Source organism: Ovis aries, chromosome 1 (assembly GCF_016772045.2).
Source record: "Ovis aries strain OAR_USU_Benz2616 breed Rambouillet chromosome 1, ARS-UI_Ramb_v3.0, whole genome shotgun sequence".
Classification (NCBI taxonomy): domain Eukaryota; kingdom Metazoa; phylum Chordata; class Mammalia; order Artiodactyla; family Bovidae; genus Ovis; species Ovis aries.
In genome coordinates this window covers 171,180,774-171,200,292 of record NC_056054.1, presented here as the reverse complement: position 1 = coordinate 171,200,292, position 19,519 = coordinate 171,180,774, and the positions used below count along the sequence as shown (strand labels likewise).

Here is a 19,519-nt window from a genome sequence, read left to right as displayed (position 1 = left end):
TATGGGAACATTGATTTTAGAGAGAATATTGATTGAAAATAGAATTCAGTTAAAATTAAGTTTCTTGAAAGATCCTCTTCCATATACTAAGAGATACTAATGAGGAGAGTTTTAGAAAGGCATATAACCATATTTCTTAGAGTTTTGAGGTTAAAGACTAGTCTTCTTTAGTCTTTTGCCAATTTACGACTGTCTTTTTTTTTTTCCCTAAGACAGTAGGAGAATAGTAAAGCATTATATAAGGCAGAACTGACAAAGGATATTTGTGAATTTTAGACTTCCATATTGTCCTCATATTGTAAAAAAACTTCATGAAAATAGTCATGAGTTCCACAGTTGCGAAAGATAACTCTTGGTAAATTTCCAAGATCCATATAACATGTATTTTGAGATTATAAATGTTTGGTTGTTGCTTACTTTCAGTTTAGTGATAAGAAGTATGGTGGCTAAGGGTCTCTTAAATGTAACCAATCAGGAAATTATAGTTTTAACATACTTCTGAGTAAGCATGTGGCTACATCATGCTGCCTTACATTTTTTCATTTATCTCTGACTCTTTCAATTTTTCAGTAGTTCTTGTACTATTAAAAATGTAGGAGAGAATTTAAAACTCAAAAAGTAACATTTAACTTACTCTAGATATTAAAAACAATGTTCAGAGAACATGATGGAGTGAAATGGAGTAAATAACTTTAAAAGTCATTGAATTATCTCTAGGTCTAGGTCTTTATGTTTCCATGTTTCCTATTAAACATGGCTCAGATGGTAAAGAATCTGCCTGCAGTGTAGGAGACTGGAGTTTGGTCCCTGGGTCAGGAAGATCCCTTCGAGAAGGGAATGACTACTCACTCCAGTATTCTTGCCTGGAGAATTCCATGGACAGAGAAGCCTGATGGGCTACAATTCATGGGGTTGCAAAGAGTTGGACATGACTGAATGACCAATATTTTCACTTTTTTCAACTGTTAAACAACTAGATATAAACTGGGTTTAGTCAGTTAATACCTTTTGCCTGGAAATGACAGTTAATACCCTGCATGCATAGGAAATGATGAGTCATCCACTCTCACTATCAAAATATCTCAATAAAAAATTTCCAGTGAGAAGTTATATGAATCAAAACATAGAGGAAGCACGAGTCCTTATTCTGCAATGAACATACCATATCACAACGTCAAGCACAACTGCTAAGCATTTCCTGCTGCAGTTTTCCCTATTTAAAATAGATATAAAAATACATATCTCACATGAATGGAATGGGGAGTTCCTGGTTTTTGCTTAGTCACTAGGTATGTTGTACTCAAATTCTACTTGGGCATAAAAGATTGCTTCTCTCATTTGTCTCTCCACTGATGTTAAATTGCCAATGCAAAGAACTAATTTAATTGTTGCTACAAGTTGTTTGCAATAATGTGTGACTCACTAAGATTGTTGACGGTATCATTTCACAGGAGGGTAAACACAGGGGTATATTTCTTTAGGTATCTGAGAAAAAAGTCTGAACCATATCTTTATTATTAAATTCTCTCATATCCATATAAAATGGTGATGAATTAAGCTAAACATAGAAATGAAACTCATATTGATTTGTAAAGGTGAAGTTACCTAGAAGAAAAGGAAGAAAGGGAGTATAGTGGACCCAAAAATAGATTTAAGAATTCTTAACCTGAAAGCTCTTATTATGAATCTGCACTTACTCTGGGCATAAGTATTAACAATAACTCATATAGCAAAAATGCTTGCTTATCTCAGAGGGCAGTAAAAAGAACAGCTAGTCAGGAATGTGAAACACTTTCTAAGAGAAGGAAATGGCACCCACTCCAGTATTCTTGCCTGGAAAATCCCAAGGATAGCGGAGCCTGGCAGGCTACAGCCCATGGGGTCGCAAAGAGTCGTACACGACTGAGTGAGCACAAATGTGAAGCACCTAGCAAATCTGAAGAGTTCTGCAAAGTCTTAATAAAAACACTTTGATGCTTGGGGTAAAAATTGCAATTTATTATTTTGATTACCAATAATACTGACTCTAGCAAAGTTGGTGCACTTTTCAATTAATAATAGTTATTTAGACAAATGTTCAAGTCAGATGGTAAAATAAGTACTTAATTAAAGGAAGTACTTCAAAAGAAATGCATGCAGTCTTAGTCCTTAAACTAAAGAACTATGAAGCTAAATGTCCAGCATTTATTTACCCATGATTTTAATTCTGGGTTACCATATGGTAATATCCAATGATGTAACTTAAAACACAACAACCTCCCTGTCCTCCATACACAATATTTTCTTCTATGCATAGAAAGACAAAGAGTATATGATGAAATATTGGCAATCAGAGTAGGATGATTAAGGACACTGGAGAGCACCATGAATTTCACATTCATTTGATCATAATGTACAAGACTGGTGTTTATTTTTTGGTGTAATTTCAGGATACAGAGAAATTTTATTTTTATTCTTTAAGAAGTAAAATTAATTTGAACTGCCTAAATAAAAATTACTTTCAGAAGCCCTAAATAAATAAAACCAAAATACTTTAGAGGCCAAGTTGTTAGGTTTGTGAGCACCTCATTGTAGATTATAAGGGAAGGATAAGATTTTGATAGTCGGGAAACTTAGACACATAGAAGGAGAATTTCTAATAAGATAGATACTGCCTTTGGGAAACTGCATTTCCTTTCTTCTACATGGTACAGACAGTCTTCTAAACTTTCCACAGAAACCATGGGTACAAAGCAACAATGAAGAGTTTGTAGGTAAAATGTTCACTGAGAAAAAAACCCACATTTGTTATCAAGTGATAGTGTGGACTGTTCAAGACTGAGGACTGAAGTGCCACGACTAGCAGTGGCTCTGCCCTAGTGGGAGAGTGGACATGCATATCAACTACAGTATACAATAGGAATGTGTTTCTGCCTCTCTGAAGAGAGAGAAAGTAAGGCATAATGAGAAAAAATAAGACTTAGGAATTAAACACAGATTCTAAAACACTACTGCCTTAAATAAAATATAATTCTGTCCCTAACAAGTGTATGATCTTAAGCAAGCCTTATAACCACTCTCTGGCTTAGTTTTTTTCCAAAGTGAAATATGTATAATAAGATTATCTACTTCAAAGATGGACTGTGAGAACAAGGCAGAACTCAATCCATACTCATATTATGTGAGTTTAAAAATGGGGATCAGGATTGGAACTCATGTACACCTGTGGTGGATTCATGTCAATGTATGGCAAAACCAATACAGTATTGTAAAGTAAAATAAAGTAAAAATAAAAATTAAAAAAATAAAATAAAAATACTAAGGCACTACATTCCTTTGATGGCAGATCTGTTCAAATATTACTTCACTGAAATTTGTATCTGTAAAGAGTAGAATCATGGATCTGATTCAGTCTGTTTTTTCTTTTGATTTTAAGTTAACTCAACCTGAGTTGTTGATAGGGGTTATATCAAAACATCAAGAAAATACAAAATAAAGTCCAAAGTTGCCGAAAGCTACACACATTCCCTTGTAAAATTCAATTTCCTCACTTATAAGATACAGGGGTTTGAAACTCATGATTGAAACCAAAGGTATGCCACAGAATCACTAATGGAATTTTTATAAAATGCAATGCAAGAACCCCATCTCTGCCCAATTACATCTGAATCTAGGGTCAGAGCTGGGGCAATGAGGAGTACAAGGTACATGTGTATGTTAAGAATCTTCACTGTTAAGGGTGAAAGAAGGAGTAAAAAAGCGTGCTTAAAACTCAACAGTCAGAAAACTAAGATCATGGCCTCTGGTCCCATCACCCCATGGCAAATAGAAGGGGGAAAAGTGGAAATAGTGACAGATTTTATTTTCTTGGATTCCAAAATCACTATGAATGGTGACTGCAACCATGAAATTAAAAGATAATGGATCCTTGGAAGGAAAGCTATGACAAAACTACACAGCATATTAAAAAGCAGAGATATCACTTTGCCAACAAAGGTCTGTATAGTCAAAGCCATGGCTCTTCCAATAGTCATGTACAGATGGGAGATTTAAGAAGGTTGAGTGCTGAAGAACTGATGCTTTTGAACTATGGTGTTGGAGAAGACTCTTGAGAGTCCCTTGGACTGCAAGGAGATTAAACTGGTCAATCCTAAAGGACATCAACCCTGAACATTCACTGAAAGGACTGATGCTGAAGCTAAAGCTCCAACTGGGCCACCTGATGCAAAGAGCCAACTCACTGGAAAAGAACCTGATGCTTAGAAAGATTAAGGGCAGGAGAAGCATGACAGAGGATGAGATGATTGAATGGCATTGCTGACTCAATGGACCTGAGTTTGAGCAAACTCCAGGAGACAGTGAAGGACAGGGAAGCCTAGCATGCTGTGGTCCATGTGGTCCAAAGAGTTGGACACATTTGGTGCCTGAACAACAAGTGTTTACTGGATTTTCAGTATAAAACACTATTAGATGATTTGTGAGGTTGACTCTATATGGATTATTGTATCATTCTAATAATCTTTAATCTAAACACCATTTAGTCATTTTTAAAGTAATTTTATTACTTTAATCATTTTTTTTTCAAATTCAACACAACATAATGATGACTTTTTCCCTGAATTAGATCTTCCTATGAAACAAAGTGACCTAACTAGAATCCAAGAGGAATAGTGACAGCAAGGCGGCTTGACCTCACCAACAATTTTGCTGCTGGCCTGTCACTGTAAAGACACCCAATGTTCCCATGGGATATACTAACCACTTTTAATTAATGTCCACAAACCTCCGTCAAACAGTTCAGAATGGCTGACTCCTAGGGACTATGTGCTTTTTAAAAATCCACCTATGCATTGAGAAAAATAAGATAATTCAATTTGGACTATTGACTGAGAAAAATAAGGGGACACATGTGACATCACTCCAAGTCATGTTCCCAGTGTTGGTAATGTAGCCATGGTGAGCTGAAGACAAAACATCATCAGCCTGACTTTGGGCAATATGTCTTTCCTCTTAGAGAAATTTACATGCTCAGCTGAAATAAACATAATGAACACATTGAATTTTCTCCCCGTGAAAGTCAATGAACAATGAAGATCTTTTTTCTTCAACTTACTTTGATTTCTTCATGTATAGCCAATAGACGACACCAGCAACTAGGGCAGCGAGGAGGAGACCAACAACAATTCCCACAATTAGTTTTGCTTGGTCATTAACCTTTTCTTTGTTTTCATCTACAACAAAGAAGAGAAGCCCATGCAATTACAGACAATGCCAAGCATTTCTGAAAAGAAGTCAATCTAGTTATTATTTCTGATTAAAAATGACCAAGGCTCACTACCAAGAGTAACATGCAAACTTGTGCTTCTAAAGGATTAAAATTTTAGCATTCTTACTATCTTGTCTCATTTGCTGTTTTAATTCAAATCAAAATGTGGCAGCTAGGAAAATTACTTATGCAATGACACTTCATAAATCTTGAGCAGATAGTCAAGGAAGAAGAGCCGGCAGCATAGTACCTACCACTTATCTCGTCTGCCTCATCGTGTTCTGGAATACTTACTGAAATGAAAAATGTTAATATGAAATTAAAAACAAAATTTGTTGATATATGAAAGTCACCTTTACCATTATAGTATGATGTAATAATACTCAAAAATAAAATATCTATTCTACAGCTGAGGGTAGAAAAATTTACATTTAATAAAGCATGAACTTCAGTACAAAGAAATTCATCTTCTTTTAAAGAAAAGACAGTAGTTAAAACTGCAAAGGTATTGATCTACCATAGAAAACTTCACAACTGATGAGCTATAGTATTAATCTGAAATCCATATTAACTTTCCCACTATCTACCACCTTTTAATAGGATTTCTTTTTTTAGGAGAAACAAGTTGCAGTGCATGGAATCTACAGTGTAGTGTTTCTCAACTTCAATTTTCCTGCCTCAGTGGAGGAGAATTTATTTTCATACTCTAGTGTCAGAAATTTGCCACTTAGAGACATTTTCAAAGTGGTAGGAATGGTGGTTAAAACTGGGGACATCTCAGAGGTGAAGGTGCAATATATGTGATGCTTGTAAAAGCCCTCCAAATGACTAATAGCACTATCATCTTGGCCCATTTAAAGGATTGTCACTGTGGTGGATTATCATTTAATATTAGACTAAATAAATATTTTTCTATGAACATGGGCTTGCATCAGAATTTTCAGTGATGATTGTTAAAATGCAGATTCCTAGACCCTTCCTCATACCTACTATATAGGAATTTTAGGAGGTGCTCATTGACTTTGAAAATGATGGTATTAAATGTTGATCAAACCACTGCAAGGTCTATAAAGCCACTATTCAATGGGTTAGAATTAAAAAGAGAGACTTGCGTTCAGGAAGAAAGGATAACTTCTTTTTTAGGTAGGACAAATCAATACTCACTGAATTGAATTCAGAGAAGTCAATGCACCTGTTTTAGAGTTAAATTCATTTGGTTCTTTTCTCCTGTCAATCCAAAAGGCTTTTATATTCCAGTCATATTCTGTTAAGGGCCATTATCTTTAGAAAATTATTTTCTCCTAGCTTCAGCTAATTCCTAGGCAGTATATCTCTATCTTGCTAAAATCACATAGAGGATTCCAACTGACTGAAGAATGAAAGTTTGGAGAGTCAGTTGGTATCCTGTCCAGATCTGAGTCTCAGTCTAGGCCAGCCCTGATTTAAGACTAACACAGCAAAATAAAGAAATATAGAATTGAAGATGAGAGATAACTTCAACTTAAATAAAGAAACAGCTCTTGGTATGTATCCATTACCTTGATTTCAGCATTGACAGATTTTTTTCACTTTCTCTGAGATTATCTCATTTGTTTGATATTTAACCTATGATTCAAATATGATATTCAAATGCATCAATTTTTGAAACTAGATTTTTGGATTCCTGATATCAGTTTTACTACCAATTTGCTGAATGACTTTAAGCATGTGGCATTCCTTTGCAAAATAAGAAGAGGATAAATACCACAAAGAATTGAAATGCAAAATAATAGATTAAAGGGAATTAAAAATTTACTAAAATTAAAACTGTTAGAGAAATGTTTTCAGGTAATCTTTGAATCATCTGTACTGTGAACACAAAAGATGGATTCAATAAGAGCAACATAGTCCTTATCCTCTGTTGATCTTGGAAATATTCCTGTACAAGATAAAGTCTCTGATCCATAAAACATGAAATGATTTAACCGTCAAGACAAGGATTGTAAAGAATGGACACCAGGAAAAAAAAAAGAACCTTATGATGATGATACCAAATGCAAAATAAATAAAACTTACCATAATGCAGTACAGGAAGATGGAATTGAAGATTTTAAACTAATGAAGAATAACTTCAAATTTTCTTACTTTTTTTTAATGCCAGAAATGAAATACTCACTAGCAGAGACATTCAAGGAGTTTACTGTTCTCTCCAGCTGGTTTTCTGCTGTGCAAGTTAATGTAACATTCTCTTCAGGGGAAATGATAATTTTACTATAATACCTGCCATTGATATATGGAGATTCCTCTGTCTGGAAAAAGAAAAGGAAAATGGCTTTAGAAATGGAAATGAATTAAAAACATAGGAAAGAGTAACACTGAATGAAACAAAATATGTGTGGTGCTCTGTGGCATTATCTGGCATGCAAGGGTATACGTAAGTTCATAGATGAGACCATTTCAGGTTTATAACTACATCAGAGAGGAAAAAAAATAGTGAATGCATACTTGGATTTCTCTTTATGTTTCTATTATTAATTTTAATAATTAAACTAACTAAGCTCTTCTTTTTCAATAGATGCTCAAGTTAGTTTATATTTTGGCATGATAGTACCTATCTCAAAATAATCAATTAGAGATTAACTCATCACCAGTTTTCTCCTAATAAACTTATGAGTTTAATTCTATTTGTAAACTACATCCTCAGTTAGTACAGCATGGGACTCTTAATCCCAGGGTGATGGGTTTGTGCCCTAAGTTGGGTGGTTGCTGTCCTATGTTTTGGGCTTCCCTGGTGGCTCAGCAGTAAAGAATCTGCCTGGAATGCAGGAGATGTGGGTTCAATCCCTGGATCAGGACGATCCCCGGAGAAGGAAATGGCAACCCACTCCAGTATTCTTGCCTATATTCTTGCCTGGGCAATCTCAAGGACAGAGGAGCCTGGGGGACTACAGTCTGCAAAAGGGTTGGACATGACTTGTCGACTAAACAACAAAACTCACTCCCCTCCACTATAACGGTGAATTCTTTTATTTTAAACCATGATATATACGTGCATATGTATGTATGGTTTTCTCATGGGAAAACAAGACTCTCTTTCTCAATTTTATTGAGTTAAATACAGAGGATGGGTTCTTTGTCAGTGACTAGTGATGAGGGTAACCACTGCTATTTAATTTCTTCAAACATAAGAGACAATCCACACTACTCTCTTCTGGATTCTCAGTCCAATTCCACTAAAGCAAGCATGTACTTGCATTGTTTTCTGAGACATATTATACACACCATGTCCTCTAGTCCTCTATTGCTCTATATTTGCTTTCTTCTCAACTGCATTGTAAAGGCCTTGAGGACAGGAAAGAGCTTCATGATTAGAGATATCGTGGAGTCCCTGGGATAGGGGTGGGACAGAGGTATTAGTAGTTGTAAAATAATAGATTCACCATGTGATTGAGGAGGGAACAAATAAAAAAATTATGGCTGGATCAGCACAAGCCTAGGACAAGAAAAATAACATATCACCTAGTGGGCCAGAATCAATCCTTCTCCTTGACAATGAAGAATGGAATTATTATTTTTATCCTCATAGTAAGTTCACCTGCTATTTTTCCAATTCCCACCAGTATTTTTCATATGACTTTCTCACTGGACTTTTCTCATATGACTTTTCTTGTTTTTATTACTTTATCTCTACAAAATGCATTTGCTTATTTCTAGGTTGACCTTTTAAATCTTTGTAACTTTTTCTTCATTAAACACTAATCTGATACTTATTTTTCTATTTTTTATGTTTGCATCACCCAGAAACAAAAGGTTTTTTTGCTGTAATTATTAAATTGAACTAGAGAGCAAAAAAAGAATAGAGTAGAATAGAAACAGTCATTTTTGATGCTAAAAAAGAGATCTAAACATTGTCGGCAATTCAGGTCTTTATTCTGAAATCAAGAGCCTCTTTGTCATCCTCAGGCATGTTCTCTTGCTTGTGTCCCATCATATATAACCAAATCAGGAAGCCTTGGCTCGTGTCCACTCCTTTAGGGACATTCCGTACTTGAGTTATGCAAGCAAACATGCATCACCCATAGTTGAAAGAGCCAAAATTCACCATGTTCTGCAAAACTTGACTACATAAGCTGGACCAGTAGCCCACCTTCCCTAGACAGAGAAAGAGCGGACACTTTAAATTACAATTCTGGTTTATGCACGCCTTCTCAGATTTCAACTGAGTTGAAAGCTGGGAAAGAGGGAACACAGAAGACTCAAATAATCAAGTGGCTCATGTGGGTATTCCTGAGGAATCTTTAAGTGGCTCCACTGAGAAGAGGGACATGAAGACTCGTAGAGAGAATGGAATTAACAGTATGTCAGTAACACAAGTTGACTGGCAATTTAATGGGATTACAGATCTGAACAGTTTGTGATAAGCTAGATTCTCATATATTTTTTTCAAAGAGAAAATTATTGGTAGTGTTTATACATTCTTAGCCTTTTACTACTGCAAACTAAAATGGTGTGACAAAGGTACAAATATTACTGTTTGGTTTACATACAAGTTTGTTCAGCAGAAATCATCCTAGATACTATATATTAAGCTAGCCTTACTTTGGCCCCAGTATACACAGATCAGACCATATGTTCACAGTGATTATATTCTTCACTATTCCCCAGGGCCCAGTCTCAAGAAGAAATAACCCATAATGTGCATAAAAGTAAGCAAAGTGTAAGTGAGGCCACTTACACTGAGATGTGGAAATTCAGGATGTAGGTAAATACATACCTTAATGTTTTAATCACCCAAATTTCAGGAATTAGTGACCATGGGATAATACCTAATTTATATATTTTTAAAATTTATTTTTAATTGGAGGATAATTGCTTTACAGTGTTGTGTTGGTTGCTGTGGTACAACAATGTGATTCAGCCTTAAGCGTACATATATCCCCTCACTTGAGACTTCCTCCCACCCCCCACCCTATGACACCCCTCTAGGTCATCACAGAGCACCCTATGCTATATAGCAGCTTCCCATGAGATATCTATTTTATACATGGTCATATACATATGTCAATACTACTCTCTTAATTTGTCCAGATACTGACCACAACAAAATAAGTCTTTCATGCTCCATGATCCTAGGATTTTAAATTTCTCTTTGAGCTATGGTCTTCCTTTGGGAAAATTAAGAAGTTAGCAAAAGCTTTCTCTGAGGACATACTGTGAATTTCATGTTGATAATAAGTTAGCTTAGAGCTTAGGTGCCTAAATAAAACCCTACACTGGACCAAGTACAACACAAAACAAGAAGACAAATACTTGCTTGGTTTATGACACTTCCACTGCCAGTAATTGTCCACTGTATAGCTGGCTTCGGAAAACCTTCCACATGGCAGATTATTGTTTTAGACAGTCCACTAGGATCAGTTTTCTTTGTCATTTTGATTTGAGGTTTCCCTAAAAATATTACAATTAAAATAAGATGTTGAACTGAGATCATAAAAGAAACAGATATTAAATTCTCAAAGAAAATTTTAAATTGGTGCTCACGTATTTTATTACCTTCTACAATCAGAGTCAATGACTCTCTTTTCTTTAATCCTTCAACCTCTTGCAGAGCTGTTTCACAGACATAGTTTCCAGCATCCTGATAATGAAGACTAGAAAATGATGGGCTAGATCGAAGCTTGATGTTATCCTGATTAAATAAAAAGTTAATTATGTCACATGGCACAATTATAGCTCTCCATGTATTTATTATATAATAATAAAGACTGAAATTATTCTTCTGGGTTTAATGAAAATTTCTTTTCTTAACTTCAAATGCTTTCACAAATAGGCTTCCTTTTTTCCTCTGTACTTTTAGAGTTAGACAAATCAGAGTTTTATTTCAGACTCTTCCATTTACTGAATTTATATTTGGAACAAGTTCATAAACTTCTGAGATTCAGCTTCCTTACTTGTAAATAGGGTAGTAATCTCACCATATTAAAGACAGTTATCAAGATATTGAATCTATTACAGAACAATTAAGACAAAAATGTTTTTTAAAGAAAACTTTTAAATGGCTTACTATACTAAAATTTCTATGAACAAAGAAAATGCAACATTTAACTTTGAAAATAATTTGATATATAGAAAATAATACTATTTACCAGGAATTGAAATGCTCCTAAGGCAACTAAACACAATCTTAAGATTATATGGTCTTTGTACACTATAATTTTTTTTCCATTTCCATCAACTAACCAATAGCCAGGCAATATTGATCAGCACTACTGATATGAGTTATTCAATCAACAACAGTGACTGCAGCTTATGTGGAAACTGGTTTAACCAAGTAAACTTAGCTTCTCTAGTTCTGAGTAAAACACACTGTGAGTGTTCATATACCAGAAACCTATCAAATCCTTTGACCATTAACTACCACAAACACATCATGTTAAGTATTCAGTCTATGGAGTGACATTTTAACTATCTGAGCAAAGGAAATGTGATGAAGCTGTGTTTAAGAGAAAATGAAATAATAAACCGAGTTTTAAGAGTTAAGATAACAAGTAACAGAGGATCTGGCATGAAAAGAGATAAAAAACCAATAGAAAATAATTTACATTTTCATCTAAAAGAAACATCTAAAAGAAACTTCCCACAACTTTTTACAAAAATAATTCTTGTCAACCCCTATTTTAAGTGGTTTGATATGTTTTTGTCAACTCATTACTGGTTAAGTGCTTCTGCTACATGTCACATTACAGGAATAAACAGACTGGGTGTATACTAGTTAAGGATTTGAGTGGAGGGAACATAGTAACAACCTTTCCCTTTGTTGATAAAGAAAAAAAGTGAATGTGAAGTCGCTCAGTCCTGTCCAACTCTTTGGGACCCCATGGACTATAGCCTACCAGGCTCCTCCGTTCATGGGACTTTCCAGGCAAGGGTACTGGAGGGGATTGCCATTGCCTTCTCGACACAGGGATTGAACCCAGGTCTCCCACATTGTAGGCAGACACTTTACCATCTGAGCCACCAGGGAAGTCCTGGTGATAACCTTATCTATGTTGATAACCTTAGTTAATAACCTTATCTCAAATCACCAATTTCCAATCCTACTGATCTCACTCTAAAAAGATAACAGCAATGCTTGGGTCCTCAGATAATGACCTACATTTCAGATGATAACAAGAACATAAGCACTCAGGACAACATATTAAAAAGCAGAGACATTACTTTGCTGACAAAGGTCCATCTAGACAAAGCTATTAGTCATGTATGGATGTGAGAGTTGGACCATAAAGAAAGCTGAGCACCGAAGAATTGACACTTTTGAACTGTAGTGTTGGAGAAGACTCTTGAGGGTCCCTTGGACTACATGGAGATCCAACCAGTCAATTGTAAAGGAAATCAGTCCTGAATATTCATTGGAAGGACTGATGTTGAAGCTGAAGCTCCAATATTTTGGCCACCTGATGCAAAGAACTGACTCATTTGAAAAGACCCTGATGCTGAGAAAAACTGAAAGGGGGAGAAGAAGGGGACAATAGAGGATGAGATGGTTGGATGGCATCACCGACTCAATGGTCATGAGTTTGGATAAACTCAAGGAGTTGGTGATGGACAAGGAAGCCTGGCGTGCTAAGGTTCATGGGGTCACAAAGAGTCGGACACAACTGAGCAACAGAACTAAACTGAACTAAAACACTCAGGAAATACAGACAAAGCTCCTAGTATGTTCCAAGTGTTCTACTATGGCGCAGGGGTGAAAAGAGATTGCTACTAATTCATGGAGCCCACATTCAGACACTTAAGGTCAGTCTCCAGAAAGGCAGAAGGTTATGTCACTAAAGTGTGGTGTTTATGCTCAGTAAGGCCTGAGCCTGATCCTCTACTCTGTCACCTATGAGCTCTCTGATTTCTCTCACTTCAAGTTCTTTCAAATAATGTAAGGAACTAACCATTTTCTTGCATATTTCACAGGGTTGTTATAAACACACTGTTAACAGCATTATGGGTTAAAACACACTGGAAATTGCTAAAATATATAACTGTACATGTGTGTGTGTCCATAGTGAAGTGAAGTCGCTCAGTTGTGTCCGACTCTTTGTGACCCCATAGACGGTAGCCTACCAGGCTCCTCTGTCCATGGGATTTTCCAGGCAAGAGTACTGGAATGGGTTGCCACATATGCATGTGTATATGTGTATAATTATTTAGTAGATACACATAATTAAATTAATGCCCCAAACTAAGTTTCAGAGCAACAATTACGGATGCCATAGTGATGTTGAGTACCTCTAAATTTTATTATAGTAATCTTTATTATTACATATACAAAGAGAGTATGAGTTTGGGTGTATATACATATTACACATGAATATTACAAGAGAAGCCTAAAAGGAGTCAGTCCAAAAGTGGAATATTACCAAGAATATTACTTACTTTCATCCACACCACAGTTGCATTCCTACTGGCAGATATTGTGCATGACACAGGCAGAGCATCGCCTATCTGCTTGGTCACCTCCCCACTTGGGTTTAAGGACAAATCCAAATCTGTGAAGCATAAAAATATGCTTGAAATACAACTCCAGAAAGTAAGACAGTCAAAATATTTTTGGAGAAAAATATAGAGGAAAGAAAGAAAAACTCCTGCTAACTCTACTTGAAATTCAAAAGTGATTTATGTGACTGAAATAACTCAAGTGTACAATAATCGCTCTAGTTTTTCAAGCCAGCTTTCAGACCAGTTTGGACAAGTGCAAATGGTCAATTTAATTGATTACGCATTTATATGCAGTTAACATGATTGATGTTTTGAATGCATGTAAGTATTCATCTGGGGTCTATCACCTTCAGAAAAAAATTCTTAAATCACTTCTGGAAGAAAATAAAGAAAGATGATGACTAAGTAAATATTATGAAAAGAACTGATAAGATATACCATGGGAAATCAAGTATATTTAGACAGCAGGTGATAAACTAAGATATCATAAAGTATTTACATGTTCCCTCAGAGAGAAATGACTACAGTAGCTAGATATTTTTTAAAAATGCTATTCCATTTCTCTTGCAGTGGAAATTTTAAATTTATTTTTTTTTGTTGAAGGATAATTGCTTTATAGAATTTTGTTGTTCTCTGTCAAACTCCAACATGAATCAGCCATAGGTATACATATATCCCCTCCCTTTAGAACCTCCCTCCCATCTCCCACCCCATCCCACCCCCTAAGTTGATACAGAGCCGCTGTTTGAGTTTCCCAAGCCATACAGCAAATCCCCATTGGCTATCTATTTTACATATGGTAATGTAAGTTTCCATGTTACTCTTACCATACATCTCATCCTCTCCTCCCCTCTCCCTAGGTCCATAAGTCTATTCTCTATGTCTGTTTCTCCTTGTTGCCCTGAAAATAAATTCTTCAGTACCATTTTCCCAGATTCCATATATATGCATTAGAATATGATATTTATCTTTCCTTTTCTGAATTACTTCACTCTGTATAATAGGCTCTAGGTTTATCCACCTCATTACCACTGGCTCAAATGCATTCCTTTTTATGGCTGAGTAATATTCCATTGTGTATATGCACCGTAACTTCTTATCCATTCATCTGTCTATGGACATCTTCCATGTTTTAGGTATTGTAAATAGTGCTGCAGTGAACAATGGGATACATGTGTCTTTTTCATTTTGGTTTCCTCAGGCTATATGCTTAGGAGTGGGATTGCTGGGCCATATGGTGGTTTTATTCCTAGTTTTTTAAGGAATCTCCAAACTGTCTCGCATAGTAGCTGTATCAATTTACATTCCCACCAACAGTGGAAGAGGGTTCCCTTTTCTCCACACACTTTCCAGCATTTACTGTTTGTAGACATTTTGATGATGGCCATTCTGACTGGTGTGAGGTGATATCTCATTGTAGTTTTGATTTGCATTTCTCTAATAATGAGCGATGTTGAACATCTTTTCATGTGCTTGTATGTGTGTATGTCTTCTTTGGAGAAATGTCTGTTTAGGTCTTTTCCCCACTTTTTGATTGGCTTGTTTTTATGGTATTGAGTTGTGTGAGGAAATTAATGCTTTGTCAGTTGTTTTATTTGCTATTATTTACTACCATTCTGAGGATTGTCTTTTCACCTTGCTTATAGTTTCTTTTGCTGTGCAAAAGCTTTTAAGTTTAATCAGGTCCCACTTGTTTACTTTTGTTTTTATTTCTGTTACTCTAGGACGTGGGCCATAGAGGAACTTGCTTTGATTTATGTCATCAATTGTTCTGCCTATGTTTTCCTCTAAGATTTTTATAGTTTCTGGTCTTATATTTAAGCCTTTAATCCATTTGGAGTTTATATTTGTGTATGGTGTTAGGAACTGTTTTAATTTCATTCTTTTATATGTAGCTGCCCAGTTTTTCCAGCACCATTTATTGAAGAGGCTGTCTTTGTGCCATTGTATATTCTTGCCTCCTTTGTCAAAAATAAGGTACCCATATGTGCATGGGTTTATTTCTTTGCTTTCTACCTTGTTCCATTGGTTTATATTTCCGTTTTAGTACCAGTACGATACTGTCTTGATGACTGTAGCTTTGTAGTATATCTGAAGTCAGGAAGGGTGATTCCTCCAGCTACATTCTTCTTTCTTAAGACTGCTTTGGTTATTTGGGGTCTTTTGAGTTTCCATATGAATCATGAACTATTTTGTTCTAGTTCTGTGAAAAATGCCATTGGTAATTTCCTAGGGATCACAATGAATCTGTAGATTGCATTTGGTAATATAGTCATTTTCACAATATTGATTCTTCCTACCCAGGAACAAGGAATATCTCTCCATCTGTTTACATCACCTTTGATTTCTTTCATTAGTGTCTTATAATTTTCTGTGTACAGTTCATCTCCTTCAGTAAGTTTATTCCTAGATATTTAGTTATTTTTGTTGCAATGGTGAATGGGATTGATTCCTTAATTTCTCTTTCTGATTTTTTCATTGTTAATATATAGAAATGCAAGTGATTTCTGTGCATTGATTTTGTATCCTGCAACTTTGCTAAATTCACTGATTAGCTCTAGTAATTTTCAGCTACTATCATTAGGGTTTTCTATGTGCAGTATTACGTCATCTGCAAACAGTGAGAGCTTTACTTCTTTTCTGATCTGGATTCCTTTCATTTCTTATTCTTCTCTGATTGCTGTAGCTAGGACTTCCAGAAGTAAGTAGAACAACAGTGATAAAAGTGGACACCTTTGTCTTGTTCCTGATCTTAGGGGGAATGCTTTCAGCTTTTCACTGAGAATAATGTTTGCTGTAGGCTTATCGTATATGGCCTTTACTATGTTGAGGTAGGTTCCTTCTATGCCCATTTTTTGAAGAGTTTTAATAAATTGGTGCTCAATTTTGTCAAAGGCTTTTTCTGTATCTATTGAGATGATTGTACGGTTTTTATCTTTCAATTTGTTAATATGTGTATACTGAAGAACCTTTGCATCCCTGGAATAAACCCAGCTTGATCATGGTGTATGAGCTTTTTGATGTTTTGCTGAATTCTGTTTGATAAAATTTTTTGAGGATTTTTGCATCTTGTTCATCAGTGATATTGGCCTATAGTTTTTTTGTGTGGGTGTGTTGTCTTTGTCTGGTTTTGGTATTAGGGTGATGGTGGCCTCATAGAACAAGTTTGGAAGTGTTTCTTCCTTTGCAATTTTTGGAAAGAGTTTTAGAAGGATAGGCATTAGCTCTTCTCTATTTGATAGAATTCTCCTGTGAAGCCATCTGGTCCTGGGTTTTTGTTTTTTGGGAGATTTTTGATCACAGCTTCCATTTCAGTGCTTGTAACTGGGTTGTTCATAATTTCTATTTCTCCTGGTTCAGTCTTCGAAGATCAAACTATTTTAACAATCTGTCTATTTCTTCCAGGTTGTCTATTTTATTGCCATATAGATATTCATAACAGCTTTTTATAGTCCTTTGTATTTCTGCATTGTCTGTTGTAACCTTTCCTTTTTCATTTTTAATTGTGTTGTTCGATTCTTCTCTCTTTTTTTCCCGATGATCCTGGCTAATGGTTTGTCAATTTTGTTTATCATCTCAGTAAACCACCTTTTAGTTTTATTAATCTTTACTACTTTTGTTTCTTTTTCCATTATTTCTGCTTGGATCTTTATGATTTCTTTCTTTCTATTGATTTTGGGATTTTTCTGTTCTTCTTTTTCCAGTTGTTTTAGGTGTAAAGTTAGGTTGTCTATTCAATGTTTTTCTTATTTCTTGAGGTAGGATTGTATTGCTATAAACTTCCCTCTTAGAACTGCTTTTGCTGTATCCCACAGGTTTTGAGTTGTCATGTTTTCATTGTCATTTGTTTCTAGAAATTTTTTGATTTCCCTTTTGATTTCTTTGGTAACCTGTTGGTTACTTAGGAATGTGTTATTTGACCTCAATGTGTTTGTGTTTCTTGCACTTTTTTCCTTGTAATTGATATCTAGTCTCATAGTATTGTGGTCAGAGAAGATGCTTGATGCAATTTCAATTTTCTTAAATTTACTGAGGCTTGATTTGTGACCCAAGATGTGGTCTGTCCTGGGGATTGTTCCATGTGCACTTGAGAAGAAGGTGTATTCTTCTGCATTTGGATGGAATGTCCTGAAGATATCAATGAGATCCATCTCATCTAATGTATCATTTAAGACTTTTGTTTTCTTATTAATTTTCTGTTTTGATGAACTGTCCATTGGTGTGAGTGGCATATTAAAGTCTCCTACTATTATTGAGTTATTGTTAATTTCTCCTTTTATGTCTGTTAGTGTTTGTCTTATGTATTGAGGTGCTCCTATGTTGGGTGAATATTTTCAATTTTTATGTCTTCCTCTTGGATTAATCCCTTGATCATTATGTAGTGTCCTTCCTTATCTCTTGTAATCTTTATTTTCAGGTCTATTTTGTTGATATAAGGATTGCTACTCCAGCTTTCTTTTGCTTCCCATTTGCATGGAATATATTTTCCAATCCTCTGATTTTCAGTCTATATGTGTCTTTAGGCCTGAAGTTGGTCTCTTGTAGACAGCATATATATGAGTCATGTTTTGTATCCATTAAGCCAGTCTGTGTCTTTTGGTTGGAGCATTTAACCCATTTACATTTAAAGTAATTACTGATATATATTCCTGTTGCCATTTTCTTAATTGCTTGGGGTTGATTTTGTAGATCTTTTTTCTTCTGTTGTATTTCTTGACTATATAAGTCCCTTTAACATTTGTTGTTAAGCTGGTTTGGTGGTACTGAATTCTCTTAACTTTTGCTTCTCTGAAAAGCTTTTTCTTTCTCCATCAATTTTAAATGAGATTTTTGCTGGGTACAATAATCTTGGTTGTAAGATTTTTCCCTTTCAGTACTTTAAATATATCCTGTCATTCCCTTCTGGCCTGTAGAGTTTCTGCTGAAAGATCAGCTGTTAAGCATATGGGGTTTCCCTTGTATGTTACTTGTTGCTTCTTCTGTGCTGCTTTTAATATTCTTTCTTTTGTATTTAGTCTTTGTTAGTTTGATTAGTATGTCTCTTGGCATGTTTCTCCTTGGGTTTATCCTGTATGGGACGCTTTGTGTCTCTTGGACTTGAATGACTATTTCCTTTTCCATGTTGGGGAAATTTTCAACTATAATTTCTTCAAAAATTTTCTCATATCCTTTCTTTTTCTCTTCCTCTTCCGGGACCCCTATAATTTGAGTGTTGGTACATTTGATATTGTCCCAGAGGTCTCTGAGACTATCCTCAGTTGCTTTTATTCTTTTTTACTTTATTTTGCTCTTCAGAAGTTATTTCTACCATTTTATATTCCAGCTCACTGATTCATTCTTCTGCTTCAGATATTCTGATATTTATTTCTTCTAGAGTAGTTTTGATTTCAGTAATTGTGCTGTTTGTCTTTGTATGTTTATTCTTTAATTCTTCTAGGTCTTTGTTAATTGATTCTTGCATTTTCTCCATTTTGTTTTCAATATTTTTGATCATCTTTACTATCATTATTCTGAATTCTTTTTCAAGTAGTTAGCCTATTTCCTCTTCTTTTATTTGTACTTCTCTGTTTCTAGTTTGTTCCTTCATCTGTGTAGTATTTCTCTGCCTTTTCATTATTATTATTTTTAACTTATTGTGTTTGAGGTCTCTTTTTCCAAGGCTTCATGGAAAGTTGAATTCTTTCCTTCAAGAAGGTTGAATTCTTTCTTCCTTTTGGTTTCTGCCATCCTAAAGTTGATCCAGTGGTTTGTGAAAGCTTCTTATAGGGTGGGATTTGTGCTGAGTTTTTGTTTGTTTGTTTTTTT

General features: G+C 35.2%; 1 protein-coding gene across 3 annotated transcripts in view; it reads right to left on the bottom strand.

The window, feature by feature from the left end:
- Positions 1–19,519, bottom strand: part of ALCAM (activated leukocyte cell adhesion molecule) — a 233,635-nt gene that overhangs the window by 14,755 nt on the left and 199,361 nt on the right. The window contains exons 9-14 of one of the 3 annotated variants that reach the window (XM_060404234.1): positions 13,652–13,764; positions 10,778–10,913; positions 10,535–10,672; positions 7,401–7,529; positions 5,500–5,538; positions 5,093–5,210 (exon numbers count right to left, since the gene is read on the bottom strand). In XM_060404234.1, coding sequence (XP_060260217.1) covers positions 5,093–5,210; positions 5,500–5,538; positions 7,401–7,529; positions 10,535–10,672; positions 10,778–10,913; positions 13,652–13,764 — 673 coding nt within the window. Of the gene's footprint in view, positions 1–5,092; positions 5,211–5,499; positions 5,539–7,396; positions 7,534–8,506; positions 10,673–10,777; positions 10,914–13,651; positions 13,765–19,519 lie in introns of those variants that run through there. The other 2 variants (XM_060404237.1, XR_009597917.1) reach the window with 2 other exon arrangements.